We start from the raw sequence: 21,520 nt of genomic DNA on the forward strand, positions 1-21,520 counted from the left end.
TATAACCCAATCTTCCATATAACCCAACAAACATCTAGTTGGATTACATATGAGTTATTGAGGCTAAGTGGAGCATACAGAGTGTCATAGATATTATTTTAGTGCCTCCAAGTATTACCTGGTTCTGTCTATGCACTACGTTCCTTGGTTATTCATACAATAAAACAATAGTTTCTTCCACTGCTGTAGCCACATTATTAGCTTCAGAAAAGAACCACCAATGGGCATGGGTAAGATGTGAAGCCATGTAATACACCTGAAGATTTGGAATGGCCCCTCCAACACTACAGGTTGTACAGTATCCTTTGCTTTCCTGGCTGACCTACTCTCCCAGAGGAATGCCATTACCATATAATCTATCATAGAAAGCAATGTCTGTAATGGACAGGAGGTAGGAAAGTAGGCTGAAGGACACGAATAGAGAACAGAAGAAGCACCTCTAAGTGCAGTATAGGTAACTTTAATGGATAACAAAATGTAGAGCAACTGACATATTGCATGTTAAAAGCAAGCTCAAAAGGATGGGAGAGAGGCTGTGTCCATGCTCTTTCAGCCGTGTCTGCACTCAGAAGACCCTGGATATAGGAAAGAACCAGCCGGCATGTGGAGTCTCCTAAAGATGGCGTCTGTAATGCACATTGAGGCATGACGTCAGCATCAGTGTTATCACGTATATGGAGCAGCATGCATAGCGACACATTTTGGAGCATGCTCTAGACCTGTAAGGGCCGAAGCATGCTCCCTTATCAAGCTAAGGCCTTTCCTTTCAACCGTCCGACTCTTTCCTACATCCTCGGTCTTCTGAGTGCTTGCTTTTAACATGCAGTATGTGAGTTGTTCTACATTTTGTTATTCATTAAAGTTACCTATACTGCACTCCGCGGCTCTTCTTCTCTTCTCTATTCTACACAGAGTTCTGCTACTTCTATATGAGGCTTGCCCTAGTGCTATATGGACTTTTGTAGTCCTACATTGGACTTTTTGGACCCTTTTATTATTTTAATAGCTGGGTGGTAGAAATTTGCGTTGATTGTTCTCTATTTGAGTTTCGTGCTTGGCTGAAGGATACAAGCATGTAGAGAAAATATTTGATCTCTCCCAATTTACTTAGAAGGCAGAGAAATGGTAAAACACCCCATGCGAGGGTTACAAATCTTTATAGGGAGATCTGGGTGTATTCCAGATATATCAGCATATCATCTACAAATAGGAAGAATGTTTCCTCCAGTCCATTAATGATAAAACCTCAAACAGCAGAGTGAGATCATGACAGTTCTGCAAGTGGGCAACAAGGGACAGAGAACAACAATACCTAGTGTCCAGGGGCGGACTGACCATTTGGAAACTCAAGCACTGCCCGAGGGCCCGGGGTCAGTAGGGGGGCCCATGATATGCCCCTGGTACCTTTTTCATAGGCTGTTTTGAGTTTGGGCAAGGACACAGGGGCCCCATGATCCCCTATTGCCCGGGGACCCCATGAGTTGTCAGTCCGCCCCTGCTAGTGCCTCTGCAAATGCAAAACAGGTCAGATAGGTCAGATATATAATTGCTAACATACAATCTGACATTGTATTTGTAATATAATAGTTTGACCCACTGACTGAATGACTCTCCAAAACTCAAAACTTGCCAGGACCTTCAACACGTATGGCCATTCAAATGAATCAAATGCTGTATGGGTATCCAGGGTCACTACAACCCTGGATGTCATGGCCGGATGGCTAATTTTTATGTTAACCTCCCTAACGGTATTCCCGAGTGTAGCTCGGGGTAAAATTTCTATACCAAAAGCGGTAACCCCGAGCTACACTCGGGTTTACCATGCGGCGCTGCATAGGGAGTCCCTGCAGCACTTACCTTGTCCTTCGCTCCCGCGATGTCCCCCCTGCAGCGTCCCCGGCCATCTCCTCCGGCAGATGCCGGCATCCGGCTCCTGTGTTCCGGTCCCTGTGACGTCGGGACGTACGGGCGCCGCCGCCGCCGGCGGGAAATTTGAAAATTTAAAAAAAATTTCATTTTTTTCAAAACGATTTTTCATAGTAAAACATTGCTGTTTCAACCCATTTCACATACATTTTGTCCCGAGTGCTTTGTCCTGTCCCCGTCTGCATTTTGAATGTTCTTTCTGCCTGGAAACTTAGAAAAGTCCACGGCGTCCAAAAAGCGCCCCTTTAGATCAAAAGCGGTTTTAGACCGGCTAGAGAACAGCGATAGTAAATCAGAACCACTTGCAGAATTGAGTGATAATGATTCGTGGGGGAAATTCCTCATCAGACACTGAAAACGATTCTGCGACTGAGCTCAGCGATGTGCGAACTTGGAGCTCTATTTCACATTTCAGTGTTTTTGGTTTGATTATATTATTGAATTAAATGTATTATTATTATATTATTATTTTTTATGATTATTTATTAAATTATAATTTATGATTTTGTGTTTCAAATTTTATCATAGCCGGGATGTTTACTAGACTCTTGTTCAGACAGATTTCAGTGAGTTATTCCTAAAAATTACAGCCTACAATAAAAAAAATACATATTTCCATGCAAAATAATGGTACCGCTTTCAGCACCAAAAATCTGAAATAATCAGACCGCCAGGGAGGTTAATAAACAGTACATTTGTTAAGGTTTGATCTGAAAGAATAATAGATGTGACCACATTTTTTAATCTGCAGGCCAGAACTTTATATAGGATTTTTTGGAGTTTATTAAAAGAAATATGACAATAAGATTCACAATATGAATGATCATTTTGAGGCTTAAGAATAAGAGTTATTAAAGCTTCAGCCATAGAAGGGGGGAGACAACTCTCTTTAAAGCATGTTTATATACCTATAAAGAGAAACTCCACTTTTGTTGAGAAAAAAACATTCCCCTCTGGGTGATCTCTGTACATTGAAAGGATTCTAACAACCTTTGTTGCAGATTCCCACCTTTTGTTATTCTGAAGAAAGAGCTGTTTGTTAGTCTATGTCCATGTGGAAAATGAATCTCATGGGAGTGATTTCATAACTATCGATCAGCTGCTGCACCTGCAGGGTTCTAATGAGGAAAACGGAAGGGTCTGCATCCCTTTAGATGTGATTCCCCTTTGGGAGTATCTCACCAAAAATGACATTTTTGTTGTATGGGAAGCCTGAAATGTAGTGCAGACATCTGGGAAAATCAGTGAGCCAATCATACAAATAGGAAATGATGTTGCTGGGGGGAGTTCTCTACGCATTCTGTGTACAGAACTCATCCAGATAAGTATATTAAAGTGTACTGCCAAACATATGATAATGAAACTGAAATATATCAAAACAAATAAATATCCGTGATATCAAAGAACAATAGTGCAAAAAAACAATGGTGCAAAAAAACAATGGTGCAAAAAAACAATGGTGCAAAAAAAGTATTTTAAAATATTGTCCATCCACCACCATAAAATACTCTTGCTTGCAGCAAAACAATTCCAATCAAAATTGTCATCACCATCTCCCAGTGAATTGAAGACTCACCAGAAATGATGGCTACCACTACAACAGCATAAATGCCCATGTGTTTAAGCAAAGATTCCAAAGGCACGTGTATCTTGACATGAGGCTCCGTTGGTGGGTGTCATTCTGTTGAAGTTGTGGAGCAGAAACATACATCCAAGCAGGGGCGGACTGACCATTTGGAAACTTGGACACTGCCCATAGGCCTGGGGTCAGTAGGGGGCCCCATGAGATGCCCCTGGTACCTTTTTTATAGGCTGTTTTGAGTTTGGGCAAGGACACAGGGGCCCCATGATCCCCTATTGCCCGGGGGCCCCATGAGTTGTCAATCCGCCCCTGCATCCAAGTAGTGCTAATACTGCTGGAAGGTACACTGTGCCAAGATTTTATAAGCTTTGTTACAGCGGGCATCCATACAGATTTGCTCCACCTAACTAGGTAAATGCTTCCCAACGGCATTACCTTTAAATAATTTACAAATCGTGTAATCGGCAATGCAACGCAATAACCTTTGATAACATGCAAGTGCACAAAATGCATTAGGGAGGAGCCAAGCCAGAGACCTGATACTGCATGAGCCATGAGGGAGGCCAGCGGCCATCTTTAATTTGGTTACATATCCATGTATGCTTCCACAGCATTCCTGTAATCCAGATGTGAGTGCTTTCTGTTTTTACTGCTTATTCGCCAATTAATAAACTTACTGCACTATATTAGCACTTTCTCTTCCTGGCTCATTTATTTTGAGCATTTAAGGTGGATCTCTTAAGTGCTTTTGTTTGCTATACACACACTTGGAGTGAAGTTTCTCCTGGAGTCCGGACAGTAGCAGTGGATGATCAGCTGTTGTGCGGCCGTATGCCAGATGATCCCCGTGGATACACCAGGACGATGATGACCAGGAGTGGTCTGAGTTACTCAAAGGCGCTTCTCATTGCGCTCTGGTTAGTGCAATAAATTCTCATTTTTCACTACCCACTTGGAGCACGTTTTTCACCTATTTGTATATTGGACTTTTATTATCACTCACGCACCATTTACGCCATAACCAGACGCAGCTAATTGGCACACCCATATATCACCATTTGGCAGGACTGCATACAACCTGGCAGTTCAATACGCTAGGTGTATAATTATCTGGTGTTTTCATATGAATGTAAAGTGAAAAAAACAAGAAGCGCACCAACCTTGCGCATTACCTCAGTAACCAAAATTTATTAAATAAAAGAATGGTACTCACAAACAGCAAATAAAAACAGGCATGTAAGTCCTCCAAGGGACTTCAGAGACAAGAGGACAGCGCGAATTCCATCATGGGGGTAGACACTCAGTACAGCTGACGCGTTTTGAAGGTCATGCCTTCTTCCTCAGAGCTCTGAGGTAATGCGCAAGGTTGCAGCGCTTCTTGTTTTTTTCACTTTGCAGTATTGTTCGGGCTTCCCCAGCCTTGTTTTGGAGCTGCACGACCTTTTTTGCTCCGGTGGTTGCTTCATCTGGGGTTGATTTCACCTACTCACCACCGGCCTGGGTCCCGGAGTGCAGAAAAAATCATATTTGGTTTTCATATGAACGTTTATACTAACGCATTCACTTTGTTTCCAGATGTGGTTATACATATAGATATCATTATGTTTGTTCAGAGCCAGGGGCGGACTGACCATTTGGAAACTCGGGGTCAGTAAGGGGCCACATGAGATGCCCCTGGTACCTTTTTCATAGGCTTTTTTGAGTTTGGGCAAGGACACTGGGGCCCCATGATCCCCTATTGCCCAGGGGCCCCATGAGTTGTCAGTCCGCCCCTGTTCAGAGTGCTGCATTTCTATGATTTTTGTACTTTTGAAGGTTGGAGGTTATACCTTTTATGCCAGCTGCTTTTTATCACAATTCTTTTATCTAGCGCTCGTTTACCCATTTTATCTATTTCATCCATACAGATTTGCTTTCTTGACCGCAGCTCCACCTAACTAGGTAAATGCTTCTCAACATCATTACTAGAGATGAGCGAATCGAACCTGGCGAAGTGGAATTCGTTTCGAATATCAGGAAAAATTTGATTCGCATCGAATCCGAATTTCAGCAAACTTCGGGTGCACGAATCGAATTTTTCCCGATCAGCTGGCAAAAGTGTCACTGCAGAGAGCTCCGCTATTTCTGACAGTTCTGACAGTTCATTTACAGCGGTTGAAACATTGTATCTATTTGTTTCCATTTAGGATACAGATGTTTTTATTCGGAAATAAATAGATACAATGTTTCAACCGCTGTAAATGTGAAGGAACTGTCAGAGAACTGTCAGAAATAGCGGAGCTCTCTGCAGAGACACTTTTTGCTGTACTTTAATTCTTCTTCTTTTCATTCTTCTTCTTTTCATGCTTCTTTTCATTCTTCTTTTCATTCTTCTTCTTCTTTTCATTCTTCTTCTTCTTCTTTTCATTCTTCTTTTCATTCTTCTTCTTCTTCTTTTCATTCTTCTTCTTCTTCTTTTCATTCTTCTTCTTCTTTTCATTCCTCTTCTTTTCATTCTTCTTCTTCTTCTTTTCATTCTTCTTCTTCTTCTTTTCATTCTTCTTTTCATTCTTCTTCTTTTCATTCTTCTTCTTCTTCTTTTCATTCTTCTTTTCATTCTTCTTCTTCTTCTTTTCATTCTTCTTCTTCTTCTTTTCATTCTTCTTTTCATTCTTCTTCTTCTTCTTTTCATTCTTCTTCTTCTTCTTTTCATTCTTCTTTTCATTCTTCTTCTTCTTTTCATTCTTCTTCTTTTCATTCTTCTTCTTCTTTTCATTCTACTTCTTTTCATTCTTCTTTTCATTCTTCTTATTTTCATTCTTCTTCTTCTTCTTTTCATTCTTCTTTTCATTCTTCTTCTTCTTCTTTTCATTCTTCTTCTTCTTCTTTTCATTCTTCTTCTTTTCATTCTTCTTCTTCTTCTTTTCATTCTTCTTTTCATTCTTCTTCTTCTTCTTTTCATTCTTCTTCTTCTTCTTTTCATTCTTCTTTTCATTCTTCTTCTTCTTCTTTTCATTCTTCTTTTCATTCTTCTTCTTCTTCTTTTCATTCTTCTTTTCATTCTTCTTCTTCTTCTTTTCATTCTTCTTCTTCTTCTTTTCATTCTTCTTCTTCTTTTCATTCTTCTTTTCATTCTTCTTCTTCTTCTTTTCATTCTTCTTCTTCTTCTTTTCATTCTTCTTTTCATTCTTCTTCTTCTTCTTTTCATTCTTCTTCTTCTTCTTTTCATTCTTCTTTTCATTCTTCTTCTTCTTCTTTTCATTCTTCTTCTTCTTCTTCTTTTCATTCTTCTTTTCATTCTTCTTCTTTTCATTCTTCTTCTTCTTCTTTTCATTCTTCTTTTCATTCTTCTTCTTCTTCTTTTCATTCTTCTTCTTCTTCTTTTCATTCTTCTTTTCATTCTTCTTCTTCTTCTTTTCATTCTTCTTCTTCTTCTTTTCATTCTTCTTTTCATTCTTCTTCTTCTTTTCATTCTCCTTCTTCTTCTTTTCATTCTTCTTTTCATTCTTCTTCTTCTTCTTTTCATTCTTCTTTTCATTCTTCTTCTTCTTTTCATTCTTCTTCTTCTTCTTTTCATTCTTCTTTTCATTCTTCTTCTTCTTCTTTTCATTCTTCTTCTTCTTCTTTTCATTCTTCTTCTTTTCATTCTTCTTCTTCTTCTTTTCTTTCTTCTTTTCATTCGTTTTCTTCTTCTTTTCATTCTTCTTCTTCTTCTTTTCATTCTTCTTCTTCTTCTTTTCACTCTTCTTTTCATTCTACTTCTTTTCATTCTTCTTCTTCTTCTTTTCATTCTTCTTCTTCTTCTTCTTTTCATTCTTCTTTTCATTCTTCTCATTCTTCTTTTCATTCTTCTTCTTTTCATTCTTCTTCTTCTTCTTTTCATTCTTCTTTTCATTCTTCTCATTCTTCTTCTCATTCTTCTTCTCATTCTTCTTCTCATTCTTCTTTTCATTCTTCTTCTTCTTCTTTTCATTCTTCTTCTTCTTCTTTTCATTCTTCTTTTCATTCTTCTTCTTCTTCTTCTTCTTTTCATTCTTCTTTTCATTCTTCTTCTTCTTCTTTTCATTCTTCTTTTCATTCTTCTTCTTCTTCTTTTCATTCTTCTTCTTCTTTTCATTCTTCTTTTCATTCTTCTTCTTCTTCTTTTCATTCTTCTTCTTTTCATTCTTCTTCTTCTTTTCATTATTCTTCTTTTCATTCTTCTTTTCATTCTTCTTCTTCTTCTTTTCATTCTTCTTCTTCTTTTCATTCTTCTTCTTCTTCTTTTCATTCTTCTTTTCATTCTTCTTCTTCTTCTTTTCATTCTTCTTCTTCTTCTTTTCATTCTTCTTTTCATTCTTCTTCTTCTTTTCATTCTTCTTCTTCTTCTTTTCTTTCTTCTTTTCATTCGTTTTCTTCTTCTTTTCATTCTTCTTCTTTTCATTCTTCTTCTTCTTATTTTCATTCTTCTTTTCATTCTTCTTTTCATTCTTCTTCTTCTTCTTTTCATTCTTCTTCTTCTTCTTCTTTTCATTCTTCTTTTCATTCTTCTCATTCTTCTTTTCATTCTTCTTCTTTTCATTCTTCTTCTTCTTCTTTTCATTCTTCTTTTCATTCTTCTCATTCTTCTTCTCATTCTTCTTCTCATTCTTCTTTTCATTCTTCTTCTCATTCTTCTTTTCATTCTTCTTCTTCTTCTTTTCATTCTTCTTCTTCTTCTTTTCATTCTTCTTTTCATTCTTCTTCTTCTTCTTCTTTTCATTCTTCTTTTCATTCTTCTTCTTCTTCTTTTCATTCTTCTTTTCATTCTTCTTCTTTTCATTCTTCTTCTTCTTTTCATTCTTCTTTTCATTCTTCTTCTTCTTCTTTTCATTCTTCTTCTTTTCATTCTTCTTCTTTTCATTCTTCTTTTCATTCTTCTTCTTCTTCTTTTCATTCTTCTTCTTCTTCTTTTCATTCTTCTCATTCTTCTTTTCATTCTTCTTCTTCTTCTTTTCATTCTTCTTTTCATTCTTCTTCTTCTTCTTTTCATTCTTCTTCTTCTTCTTTTCATTCTTCTTCTACTTCTTCTTCTTCTTCTTCGTGCCCCGTGACTGCCCAAATGAGTGAAGTGTGCGGTGATTCTAAGATCGACGGCACTCATCTGCATGTCATACTGACTGACAGTATTATTTCTCTTCCCCAGCAGACTCCAAGGGCATTTAAATTAAAGGTACAGTGTTCTGCACTAATATAAAGGCTCTCTGAAGCCTAGAAACCCTTTAAATAAGTTAAATTTGCGGCGATTAATTTCGCATTGAATCGAATTTCTCCCGCAAATTCGGCGAATCAGCCGAATCGAATTTTTGAATAATTCGCTCATCTCTAGTCATTACCTTTAAATAATTTACAAATCTTGTAATCGGCAATGCCACGTAATAACCTAAATCAACAGTGAAACTATCACATACAAACTCTCACGCTCGGTAGCTAGCTCCAGCAGTATTAGCACTTCTTGGATGTTTGTTTCTGCTCCACAGGTTAGACAGAAGGACACCCACCAACAGAGTCTCATGTCAAGATGCATGTGCCTTTGGAATCTTTGCTTAACCCCTTGATACCGAGCGCACGCAAATATGCGGCCTCTTGGCGTCTGGGCCTTGACGCTGAGCGGCCGTATATTTGTGTACAATTAGAAAATACATATGTGCTGAGAGCGCTTCCAGCACATATGTCCGTGACTTATGGAAAGGTCCCGATCTCACCTTTCGATCAGGACCTTTTCTAATCATGTGACCGCCGTGACGGCGAATCACAGCCGTCACATGACCCTAAAACCCCACCCCGACTCCCGGCTTCTGAAACTCTTAAAGGGCCTGGAGGTGTCTGCGCGAAGAGGTTAAACACATGGGCATTTATGCTGTTGTATTGGCAGCCATCATTTCTAGTGAGTCTTCACTGGGAGATGGTGATGACAATTTTGATTGGAATTGTTTTGCTGCAAGCATGAGCACTTTATGGTGGTGGATGGATAGTATTTTAAAATATTTTTTTATTGCGCCATTTTTTTTGCACTATTCTTTGATATCATGGATTTTTATTTGTTTTGATATATTTCAGTTTCATTATCATATGTTTGGCGCTACACTTTATGTTTCAGTTACTATTTAGGTTTGTATGCTACCTTTTGGTGTTAGCTGCTTTACACTCCCAGTCAGCGTGGATATTTTTTAATTTTTTTTAGCAGATAGCCATATTATTCTGCATTTTACAGAAGATTGCAGTTTTTGTACCTTGTCTTTTTGCACTATATTTTTCCACATTAGTATTTTTAGCACTTTACATCAATAGTTGGAATATAAGATGAAAGTAATTTATATGTTTGGGTTTCAAATTTTCTTTTCTTTAACAAAACACTGTTTTATTTGATTTTACCTTTAAGCGTTTTTTTTCCACTGTGTTTTCATTGCTTTGGAGTTGCTTTGAGCATGTTTTTAAATCTCTACACAGTAGTTTATCTAAGGGGTCGTTGACACCAGACAATCTCAGCAGATAGCGTCCCCCCCTCCAGCAAACAGCAGGTGTTTGAGAGCCTCAGCTGTCCATGATTCCCTGTGAAAGTGTGTAGAGTGGAGTGTGTCCATTCCCTCCACTCAGGTCTCAGATTACACTCAGCACTCCTCTCTATTTTGCGCATTGTGTGACATCAGATTCTTACCCTCTGCCATCTGGAGCTGGGAAAACCCTTTGATCTGTGCGTTTAACAACTACTGTATACAGGGGTGTATTTACCACAAGGCAAACAAGGCATTTGCCTAGGGTGGCATTTTTCAGGGGGCAGCACTGCCCCTTGGAAGAAGGGATGGAAGAAAGGACACACGCGGCACTGGGACCTGTTGGGTTTCGAGAGAGGTTGCGGGTTTCATGACGGTGTATGCACAGCCCGACTCTTGTTCCCGGGGATGTCTGGAGATGTGATGGTGAGTGTCTCTCTCTCTTGTCATGGGAGATGATGGCTGGTGTATGGGGGGCAGTGGTAGCAGAAAGCTCTCTTGGGTGGGAGTCAGGGGTGTTGTTGGTCAATCTCAGGCTCTCTCTGTGGGGGGCGCTGATTTTTGTGTTGCCTAGGGCAGCGCAAAACCTAAATACACCACTGACTCTATAGCTGGAGTTTACTCAGTTTATATTTTGCTGTCCTTAATTAATTTCCTTCTCCTTCCTCATTAACAAGCTAATGGAATTTTTATATAAAATGTTTCCATTTTTATTTCATATATTTTTTTAAGACCCATCACTGGGTCCTTGTGCTTCCCAGTGCAAATGGAAAATTTAATGGCTGGTGGGAGGAGCTTTACATAGCTTCCTAAAAGAAAAAGCAGACTACCTTAGGTAACACCCAGATGAGAGGTACAGGTACAACTGTGCACGATTAAAGGTGGAGAACAGCCTTAACTGTAATATTTTAAGATAAAAATGCACACATATGTAACTGACCAGGGGCGGACTGACAACTCATGGGGCCCCCGGGCAATAGGGGATCATGGGGCCCCTGTGTCCTTGCCCAAACTCAAAAAAGCCTATGAAAAAGGTACCAGGGGCATCTCATGGGGCTCCCTACTAACCCCGGGCCCGGGGCCGAGTTTCCAAATGGTCAGTACGCCCCTGTAACTGACATAAGTGATCGGAGATAATCTAGGATATCCTAGACTTAAAATTGATTATTTGGGCTTGACTATGTGCTTGCCTGAAGCCCTGGATTCACATATGGCTACTAAGCATTAATAAGGGCCCCAGATTCTTTCAAAAGGGTGTTTGTATAGAATATGCTATTAGATACATTTATATTTTGGGATATTTCTCATATTTTTTACATCTTCTTTCTTTCTGTGCTGTTTGATTCTCATTTCCCCTTATACCTTCTTTGGTTTTCCAGCTTGCTTTTGCTCTGCTCTTGGCCTGCACAATTACTTTTTTGTTCCGTTTCCTCTTTCAGTTGGGTTTACCATCTGAACTCCAATGAGTCCTCCCCAGTGCAGGAAGTATATCCTTATCAGTACTGCACATTGACTGTGTTGAGTTGCTTCCTCTCATATTGCAAGGCTGCAAGTCAAGTATGATCTTAGACTATCAGTAGGGGAAATAAAAAGTTGTTGGGCACTGGTGCTGCAAAAAACACCCTTTTTGTTCTTCTTTTATTGAGACAAACATCTTAACGAGGACCTGTGAAGTTGTTGGTGACACCACAAATTCTGCCTTTTGTTTACCGTCGAGTGTTGTATATTATTGTAGCATAGATTATTCCACAAACGTACCACATTTTCCATTGCACCCAAGCACCACAACCTTCAGATATAGCTCTTGCCATAGAAAGGAGTAAGGAATAACCCCCAGGATAACAATATTACATTTGTGAGGCCCAATGGGAGATGCAGAAGTAATGCCCTTGAAGCTATCAGGGGACAAACATCTGAACCCATTGGTCAAAACAATGGTCTGGTGCAGCATCTAGAGGCAGGGCACATGTGCCTTTCTTTTCTGGCAGTGAGCATACTAAACACCCAAAGCACACAGAAGAGGTGGGGGAGAGTCTAACCGATACTTTTACCTCCTCCTTCTTTGTTTCCCAAGTAAGGGGTTTACCTTATAGCTCTTCCAGCAAGGAAGAGGGTCAGCATGGTGCCACTCAGAGTAGGGACAAATGTAGGTTGCAGCCTTGCATCTCTACTACAGCATTCATAAGGCACATTTCTCTGCTCCTGCTGATGGCCATGTTCCCATGCCCAACTTCTCAGTGCCAGTTTGGCAAAAATTCTGGTTTTACAGGTCCTTCCTTTCCAGTTCATAAATTTAGCCCCTGTTGTGAATTTGGGGACTGTGCCATATCACAGTGCCAGGTTCCTGGCCACCAATTCTTTGCCTGTAGGGCCATCCCTTCATATGAAATGTAATGTTTCCATGTCACTGGACCAAGTGTGCAGTAGGAATAAGCTGAATGTACCTGGCTTTAGCCAAGGGCCTGTAGTCTAATATGGTTTGGGGTGTGGGGCATACTCTTCCCCCCCTATTTTCTGGCCTGCCAGACTGCATGCTTGAATAAGGGCCTGTATGGATCCCAGGCCATGTAAGTGAATGGCGTCAGGTGATGTCAATGGTTGTTAACCATTAGCCGCCCGGCCAATGGCCGTTTGGCGGCTTGAAAAGCGCTGCAGCTTTCCGGGTGCACGCCATTTGGCGTGCTCCTGCACATGCACGGTTTGCGCGGTTGCAGAGCGACGCAGCAATGCGATCTGTCACCGCCCGTGCACCTCGGACACGGCCGATGACAGATCCGAGTACCGGCTCCCGTTGCCGGTACCATGTGACCTGCTGTGACCAATCACAGCAGGTCACATGACAGTTGTATACAATGGATGGCTTCATTCATGATGCCATCCATTGTATACTAGTGCCTAGCTGTGAATGGTCACAGCTAATCACATGCACATGTCATGTGATTAGCTGTGACCAAATCACAGCTAACCACAAAAAAAAAAAAAAAAGCTGAATGAATCGATTTCATTCAGGTAAATGCTTGCTTATAGCAAAGTAATTCTTTGCTATAAGCAAATTGTGTAAAAAAAAAAAAATACTGATCACTTCCCCAAAGTAGTACAGTGTTACTATGGTAACATTGTACTATTTTGGTCATAGTAAAATATGAAAAAAAATCTTAAAAAAAATAAAAAAAAAAGTAATAAAAAATTAAATATAATAAAAAAATTAAAAAAATATATATTTTTTTTTTCATACTGCCACCAGTCAGTGTCGCTGTTCACCGCCATGCCAGTTATATGATGATGCTGTACTGCACTGGTGACAGTATGTAAAAAAAAAATAGTGAAAATAATTTTTTTAATTTTTTCATTTTCCGAAAAATTATGACAAAAAAATACAACTTCAAAAAACTTGCCATGCCTCTTATGAAGTACGTCGGACTGTCTACTCTGCAAAAAGGGGTCATTTGGGGGATATCTGTACTGTTCTGACATTTGGGGGATATCTGTACTGTCCTGACATTTGGGGGATATCTGTACTGCCCTGACATTTGGGGGATATCTGTTCTGTTCTGACATTCTTGGACTTCAAGAACTTAGATTGGCTGTCAGTACTTCAGGATTGATCAATATTCAGATCTATACCATAGTTTGTGAACTCTATAACTTTCCTACAAACTAAATAATACATCCTAATTTGGGTTATTTTCACCAAAGACATGTAGCAGAATACATCTCGGCCTAAATTTATGAAGAACAATTATTTATTTGTAAACTTTTATAACAGAAACAAAGAAAAATGTGTTTTTTTTTCAAAATTTTTGGTCTTTTTTTGTTAATTTAGCAAAAAATAAAAACCCCAGCGGTGATTAAATAATGTACTGTATTTACTTTGCACTTCTTCTTGTGAATAAGCGCCCCTTACTCTGTCACATGCGGGGGCAGTATCTTGGGACCCCCTTATTTTTAAATATGGCTTTCAGATTCTGATAAACCCTCTTTCAGCATATCCCCCAAACCACCAGGCCAGGAAAAGGCTCTTGTCCTCCTGCACATGGGACCAATATGTTTTGCAAGAAGAATACCCCATCTGGCCTGATATGGTTCAGGAAGGGAAACGCTTGCTCATCCCCCCTTTTCTAGCCAGAGAGGCTCCATGCTCAGATAAAAATTTGGGGTGGAACTCTTGCTTTTTTTTTCTTGTTTTTATGTAAGGGCCCCCTTAAAGTCCATACCAATCCCTAAGTGTCTCCAATGAATATTGAAGAGAACCCACACCTTTTTTGTCAGGAGGTCTGCCCAGACATCCATACCATAGCCTCATTAAGGATAAGGGTCTGAAGGAACAGAAAGATGGCTTACATCACCAGCTCAACAGGTGAAGAGGAATGTGAATGGCCTCTGCCTCGAGCTCCTCTGGAAGCTCAATGTATTTCACCATGCTCCCCAGGATAAATTATAGTTGTAGATGAAATCATAGAGGCCTCTAATATTAAGCCCCAGTTGGTGGTGTGAAACACATCAATGGCATGGCTACAGGAGGAGCTCAAGACTGAGGCCATTCACATTCCTCTTTGCCCATTTTGTTGGTGATGTGTGGCATGTTTTTTTGTTCTTTCATGCTTCACTGCTTTCTGGATTAAGCACAAAACAGCCTGCACCCTTACATCGAAACCTGCACCCTTACCTCGAAACCTGCACCCTTACCTCGAAACCTGCACCCTTACATATGCAACCTTCAAGCTCCAGACCCCGATCCAAGATTAAAAAAACTGTACCTTTGAGAATCCTGTAGGCTTTTTACTAAATTTACTAAACTCTCACCCTCTCGTTGTATATAGTGTGTATATATTATATAAGCACCCACACATCCATGTGCATGGGATCTGTGCATGGTCCCATCCACATTCACCACTGCAGCAGATAAGCTTCTAGTTCTCAATGGACTACAAGTGCAGTAATCAGAGCACTAATTCTCCATTGATATTTTCTCCAACTTTCTAACTGAAAGCCCATTTAAAGGTATAGGCAGAAATCTGTAGGACGTGTTTGAAGGAGCCTGACATTGTATCCACGAGCCACTAATTGCAAACGCAAAGCTTTGCAGGCTTCTATGGAAAAAAATAATAAATGCACATTTTCTTCCCTGCAAAAATATGCGCATTTATTATTTTTTCCTGAAGGTGAACTGAGCCTTTAAATTAAGTGAAAAATGTTCCATTAATAAATATTACAAAAATAAAGGATGTAAAAGATATCAGATCTAAATCATTATATACAACCTAATTATTGTTTAATCCAATTTTAACCAATTTACATTGATTTTACAACATTCCCGTCATGGATATCAGGTCATCCAAGCTCATGTTGACATATAGTTCCCTAGACATCAGTTATAGGGAGTCCCAAGGAAACATCCCTGAACAATGTATAATCCCAGTGGATCCACTTAATGAACTCTACTATATTATAAAAAGCTGCAACAATTATTATAATGAGAACAATCAACATTGACAGGACAATTGTTTATGGCTGTATTGTTTACTAATACATTTATTATTTTTTTATAGAAAAGTATGTTATTGTTTGCTTTTTGTAAGAATACATTTTTATAAACAATAAAACTATAACCAACTAGAATTGACATTTCACTGGTCAGACTCCTGTAAGCTAAAATCTCTCATGGTTTCTGCTTTTTGCAAATTAAAATTTTTCATTTTCATTTTACTGCCTTATTAAATGAAGCTTAACTCCAGGTAAATATAAAATTCTATATTTGTTTAAGCAGTGTACGTACCTGAATCTGAGCTGGCATCAGCCTCTTGCATTCCCTGTACAGCAGAATTCAGACAAGAAGAGGAAGAAGCAGCACAAGGAGCCAATTGCTCTTTCAGCTGTACTCATGTGCTGGCCATAACATGGTGATGGAAGAGAGCAGAATGACAGAGAGAGGAACTCATCAGCCCTCTGCTTCTCTTGTCATTGTCCATTCAAAGGATGAGGACAAGAACTGTGCTTCTTAACTGAAACAGAAATACATCTGGTCTCCTGCCCTGCCAGACAGAGTTGTTTAAATCTCAGTACTGGATGAACAGAAATTCAATTCCTTTGACAGGTAAAATAGCTTCTTCATATGTTTCATCTGTGAATTTTTGTTTGTCTCAAGTTAAGTTTTAGGCCTAGGAAAATGGTAAGGGTGGCTTGAGGCTTAAAAGTTATGTTCCTTTCCGAGTCTTGTCCTCGTTTTCTTTTTTGCTCTTCATCTCATTTTAATCTTCAATTAAATTTGTTTCAGATCAGTATGACCTTCTGAGTAAACCTTCATTTTTATGGAATATATATATATATAGTGATATTTAAATTTTTATGCTGGATAAACATTAATTTTTTTGTTCTATCTTCAGGTTATGAACGAGATAAATTTCACGCAAGTAAAAATGGTTCATCTTCTAGGGTTTCATACCTCACAAGATATTTCAATGTTGGTCTTTGTAATTTTCCTCGCTGTTTATTGTGTGACAATATCTGGAAACCTCCTGATCATCATATTGGTGTTTTACGGCAGAACCCTCCATTCCCCCATGTACTTCTTCCTCTCTCAGTTGTCTGTGTCCGATATAATAATGGCAACAGATATTCTTCCCAATATGTTCCACACTGTGTTGGTGAAAGAGGCCATCCTAACTATTTTCAATTGCATCTTGCAGCTTTATTTCTTTTCTTTTGCAGGAATTATGGAATGTCTTCTTCTAACCATGATGGCTTATGACAGATATTTGGCCATCTGTAAACCCTTGCATTATTCTTTGATAATGAACCACCGGCTTTGCTGGATAATGATTATCACAGGCTGGACTTTAGGATCTTTATTTATATTGATTCCCATTTCTAACATTTTCAAGTTACAATTTTGTGGTCCAAATATTATTGATCACTTTTTCTGTGATCTTGACCCAATTCTTCAACTCTCCTGCTCTGACACGACAATGGTTCAACTACAGGCTACAGTGGCGGTCTTTATTTTTAATATCATGCCATTTTGTATCATTATTGTATCATATGTTTATATTATAGTCACTATTTTTGAAATCCCGTCTATTACTGGGAGGAAGAAAACTTTCTCAACATGCAGCTCCCACCTGACTGTGGTCTCCATCTATTTTGGTACAATGCTTTGTGTGTATCTGGTACCTAGAAAAGGGCAATCAAAGAATATTGCTAAATTCCTGTCATTGATGTACACTGTAGTCACACCGCTAGTGAATCCAATTATATATAGTCTGAGGAATAAAGACTTGAAAAAAGTTATAGGACAACTCACTAACAAATTTAACATAATTTGAGGGGGGAGGATTGATATTGAGGCATTAAGTTTAAATCATTTAGTATATTGTCAAATGTTTGAGTAACAAAGTTAAAAAAAAGCTGAATAATTTTGTAATTTAATTTGAAAAATCAGTGATGGGAGTCTTTGACTTTAAACCTATGCAGTGATAAAATTCTCAGCAGAAACATCCTAAAGAAATCCTATTTCAATGTCTTTTCCTTAAAGTCCTCTTAGTTTAAATCCCATTTCTGACCCAGCAAGTAAATTTTGGGAAAAATATATCAGCCCAGGGGCGGACTGACAACTCATGGTGCCCCCCGGGCAATAGGGGATCATGGGGCCCCTGTGTCCTTGCCCAAACTCAAACCACAGCCAAAAAAGCCTATGAAAGGTACCAGGGGCATATCATGGGGCCCCTTACTGACCCTGGGCCCTCGGGAAGTGCCCGAGTTTCTGAATGGTCAGTCCGCCCCTGTATCAGCCTCTCTGAGAGAAAGACTCGGAACGAATAAATGCAATGATCCATAAATGCTTTGTGATTCTTCTTATGGAAAAAAATGGATATAAAGCCCATATCAGATGGTACCACATCCCATCTCTCCTCTAGAAAAAGTCACCTACTAATGTTAACAAATGCTGAACAAGCGGAGAAAACACTGGCAGATACCGTATATACATATTTGATGGCAGTGCCTTTTTTTCCCTTTTTCAATATATTTTATTATAAAATAAATACAATGCAGCATCACCATGTAAAATAAATGTAAGCCAATGAAATGGAATGGAAAAGGAAGGGCTCAGCCCAAGACAATAAACAATGGACAATACCTGTGATACCAGGGAATGGCAAATGCAGAAGAAACAGTTACTGTGAAAACGTTAAGTATCATCCCCCTTACCTACTGTATGTTCTCTATATCTCTTAGGGCTCGTTCACACTTGACTTTATTTCTAACTCTTGCCAAATGCCCCTATAGCGTTTTACAAGCGTTAGACAAGCATTTGGGAAGCATTTTTAACGCTCCTCAAATGCTCCCCAAAAGCCTCATGCTCGGTTTTGAGGCGGTTGATAGGCATTTGCCAAGCGTTAAAACCGCACCACAAACGCCTATAATGAAGATAAATGGTATTAACGCACTGCAACTGCCTCGCAACTGCGTCACAATCGCACCGCAAACAATTGCCAGGCATTTGAAGAGTGGCACCATGGACTTGAATGGGAGACTTCAACTCCTCCTGACTCGACATGAGACGTCAGCTTTGCCGCGATGCAACACGACGCGACGCTAACACTTCAGTGTGAACAGCATTGTGTGCTGCCATGTGCAGAATTTACATAGGCATTTGAGAAATGTTAAAAACGCTTCCCAAATGCCTGTCTGATGCCTGCTGACAAAACTAGTGTGAACTGAGCCTAAGTGAGGTGCAAAAGATGCTTGCTGTTGTGGAGACATGGATGGGATGTCAGAGAATGCTTTTGCCATGTAGCAATTTATTTATTTATTTCAGGTACTTATATATCGCTGTCAATTTACGCAGTGCTTTACATATACAGTATATTACATTCACATCAGTCCCTAACCCTCAAGGGGTGTACAATCTAAGGTCCCTAACTCACATTCATACATACACATACTAGGGCCAATTTATGCAGCACTTTACATATATATTGTACATTCACATCAGTCCCTGACCCTCAAGGGGTGTACAATCTAAGCTCCCTAACTCACATTCATACATACACATACTAGGGACAATCTAGACAGGAGCCAATTAACCTACCAGCATGTCTTTGGAATAGAGAGTACTCTACTACAATTCCTTGTATCAAATTCCTAAAATGGTCCTTAATTCTAATACATTGAGCTGGAACATTTCCAAGGTCTCTATCACCTAGATATCAGGTTAGACAAAATAATATAGAAACTAAAGGAAAGGGGGGAAGGTAGGGAGAGGTCAGGGAGGGGGTAGAGAGTGTAGAGGAGGGGGGATGGAGGGGGAATTGGGGGGGGATGGAGGGTTAATTGGGGGGGTGAAGAGGAAGAGTGAGAGAAGAGAACTACACATCAGTACACTGCTGAATTAGAAATAGACTTCAGAGGGTTGAGGGTCCCCCAATGTGGATGACACGTCGTCCAATCGTGCTAGTGGGGTTTTTTCTTCCTTTTTGCATCCCTGAACTGTGCTGACAGCAAAATTACCAACACTTAAGAAAAAGGTTTTCTAGAATTGAGCAGACGCACAGTATGGAAGAACTTTTTGGCATGGCCAAAAACAGACTCACTAGGTGTAAACACGCATGGGCATGGGGCATGCTGAATTGAATTCACCAGCAGAAAGGGTGAGTGAACATACATTTTGGTTCCAGCTTGATGGTGAGTGGCTAAGCTTTGTCAGCATTCACAGCTGTTTATCTCGGCTTGACTGCCTCGGTACAATGAACTCATGCCCTTTTGCCTATACTCACATGGACCTTCTGCATTCACTATCTTTACCTACCTATCCATTCCTATGCCAATGGTTGCCTGCTTTGCATACCACAAATCTGCATTTTGTCCAGTGACTTATGATGTGGGACTAGACATACCATCATATCCTGACCAGGATTGTTCTCTCATCAGTACCCCAGTAGTACTACTTGGACTTTATGTCACACATATTTCCATCCAGGAATCATTGGATTAGCACAGTCAAACGTGGACAAGTTTATGTCAAGGTAATAGTCCATGCTGGAATATCCCATTGTTGCTAGACCAGAGGATTATTAGAAATAGCCCAACAGATGACTGGTGGTTGTCACTGACTTGTTAAATCTTCTTTTATACAAAAGTCCAAACCATGACGTCAGGTATATATTTTAATGGTGATACAGACAACGTTGTCTGGGGTGAGGTGATGGATATTGGTGTTTAATTTCTTCTTTATGTGTAATGATTGGCAATTTTATGCATTTATATTTTGAACCAGGGGCAGACTGACCATTTTGAAACCCGGGTCAGTAGGGGGCCCCATGAGATGCCCCTGGTACCTTTTTCATAGGCTTTTTTGAGTTTGGGCAAGGACACAGGGGCCCCATAATCCCCTATTGCCCGGGGGCCCCATGAGTTGTCAGTCCTCCCCTGTTTTGAACCATAATAAAATTGTTTTGTTCCGCACACTTACTGTGTAATGGTTTACCACATGGTCCTTTCTTGTAACTGCTTTGGTAAACATCTTGTTCAGGTCTCTTTTTCAGTTACAACTCAAATACCTCCCTTCTTCTCTATTTATTTAATGCATTTGGCCTTTTCTCTCATTTCTGCCACAGCCTATCCTTAACCTTCTCATAACCCCTCCCTTCTCCCTGCTACATATGCCATTATATTATCCTTGACCATCCTCATCCCATTATAAATTGCATTTTCTTGGGTAAACAAGGTACACATCCCATCACTCAAGGGGAATTCTGGATTATGTAAACAAAAATAGGGCTTTCCAAATGGGCATAACATTTAGGCAATTGAGATAATTTTGTTGCTTGCAAGTACTTCTGAAGAACTGGGAGGCCAAGACTAATTGAATATTTACTCCTGATAAGGGTCACTTTCTTCAACCATAGCTTAGCTTATTGCCACACAAAAGATAAAATTTGGTGTTGTAGAGACCAAAGTGTCACAATGGGGACTAACACAGGGAGGACACTAAAGTAATATAACAATTTAGAGAGGTATGTAATTTTGATGACCACCACTCATATTTGTCCCATTCTGATAAAAGGGATTTAAAGTGTTACTACACCCAAGACCCTGCATTCACTATATCTGGTTTCCCACAGTACACAGAACATGGAAGTGCAATTATTTTAGTAAATATAAACTGCTAAATACCTTTTCTCATCAGCAGTTACAGCAGTCTCAGGGGCGGACTGACAACTCATGGGGCCCCTGGGCAATAGGGGATCATGGGGCCCCTGTGTCCTTGCCCAAACTCAAAAAAGCCTATGAAAAAGGTACCAGGGGCATCTCATGGGGCCCCCTACTGACCCCGGGCCCTCGGGCAGTGCCTGAGTTTCCTAATGGTCAGTCCACCCCTGAGCAGTCTTGTGACTTCTATCAGTGTTCAACCGAGCACTGGTGAAAACTTGCAGGAGGAGTTTGATTTCTGCTGTAGGAGGATGCAGAACCCCTGACCTCTGTCTAGACAATGCTGATTGGCCCTGTGCTGATCACATACACT

The 21,520-nt window shown here is 39.7% G+C and overlaps 1 protein-coding gene across 1 annotated transcript; it reads left to right on the forward strand.

Moving 5' to 3' along the window:
- Positions 1–16,385: 16,385 nt before the first annotated feature.
- LOC149452604 (olfactory receptor 10A7-like) lies at positions 16,386–17,321 on the forward strand. The gene has a single exon (XM_089689286.1). The coding sequence runs from the start codon at positions 16,386–16,388 to the stop codon at positions 17,319–17,321; it is 936 nt and encodes a 311-aa protein (XP_089545412.1).
- Positions 17,322–21,520: the final 4,199 nt, after the last annotated feature.

Source organism: Staurois parvus, unplaced genomic scaffold, assembly GCF_062004578.1.
Source record: "Staurois parvus isolate SC_StPar_1 unplaced genomic scaffold, SC_StPar_1.0 ptg000470l, whole genome shotgun sequence".
NCBI lineage: Eukaryota > Metazoa > Chordata > Amphibia > Anura > Ranidae > Staurois > Staurois parvus.

What these genes read in the sequence shown, in the direction of transcription:
- LOC149452604 (XM_089689286.1), top strand. Translation starts at nt 16,386, where the DNA reads ATGAACGAGATAAATTTCACGCAAGTAAAAATGGTTCATCTTCTAGGG.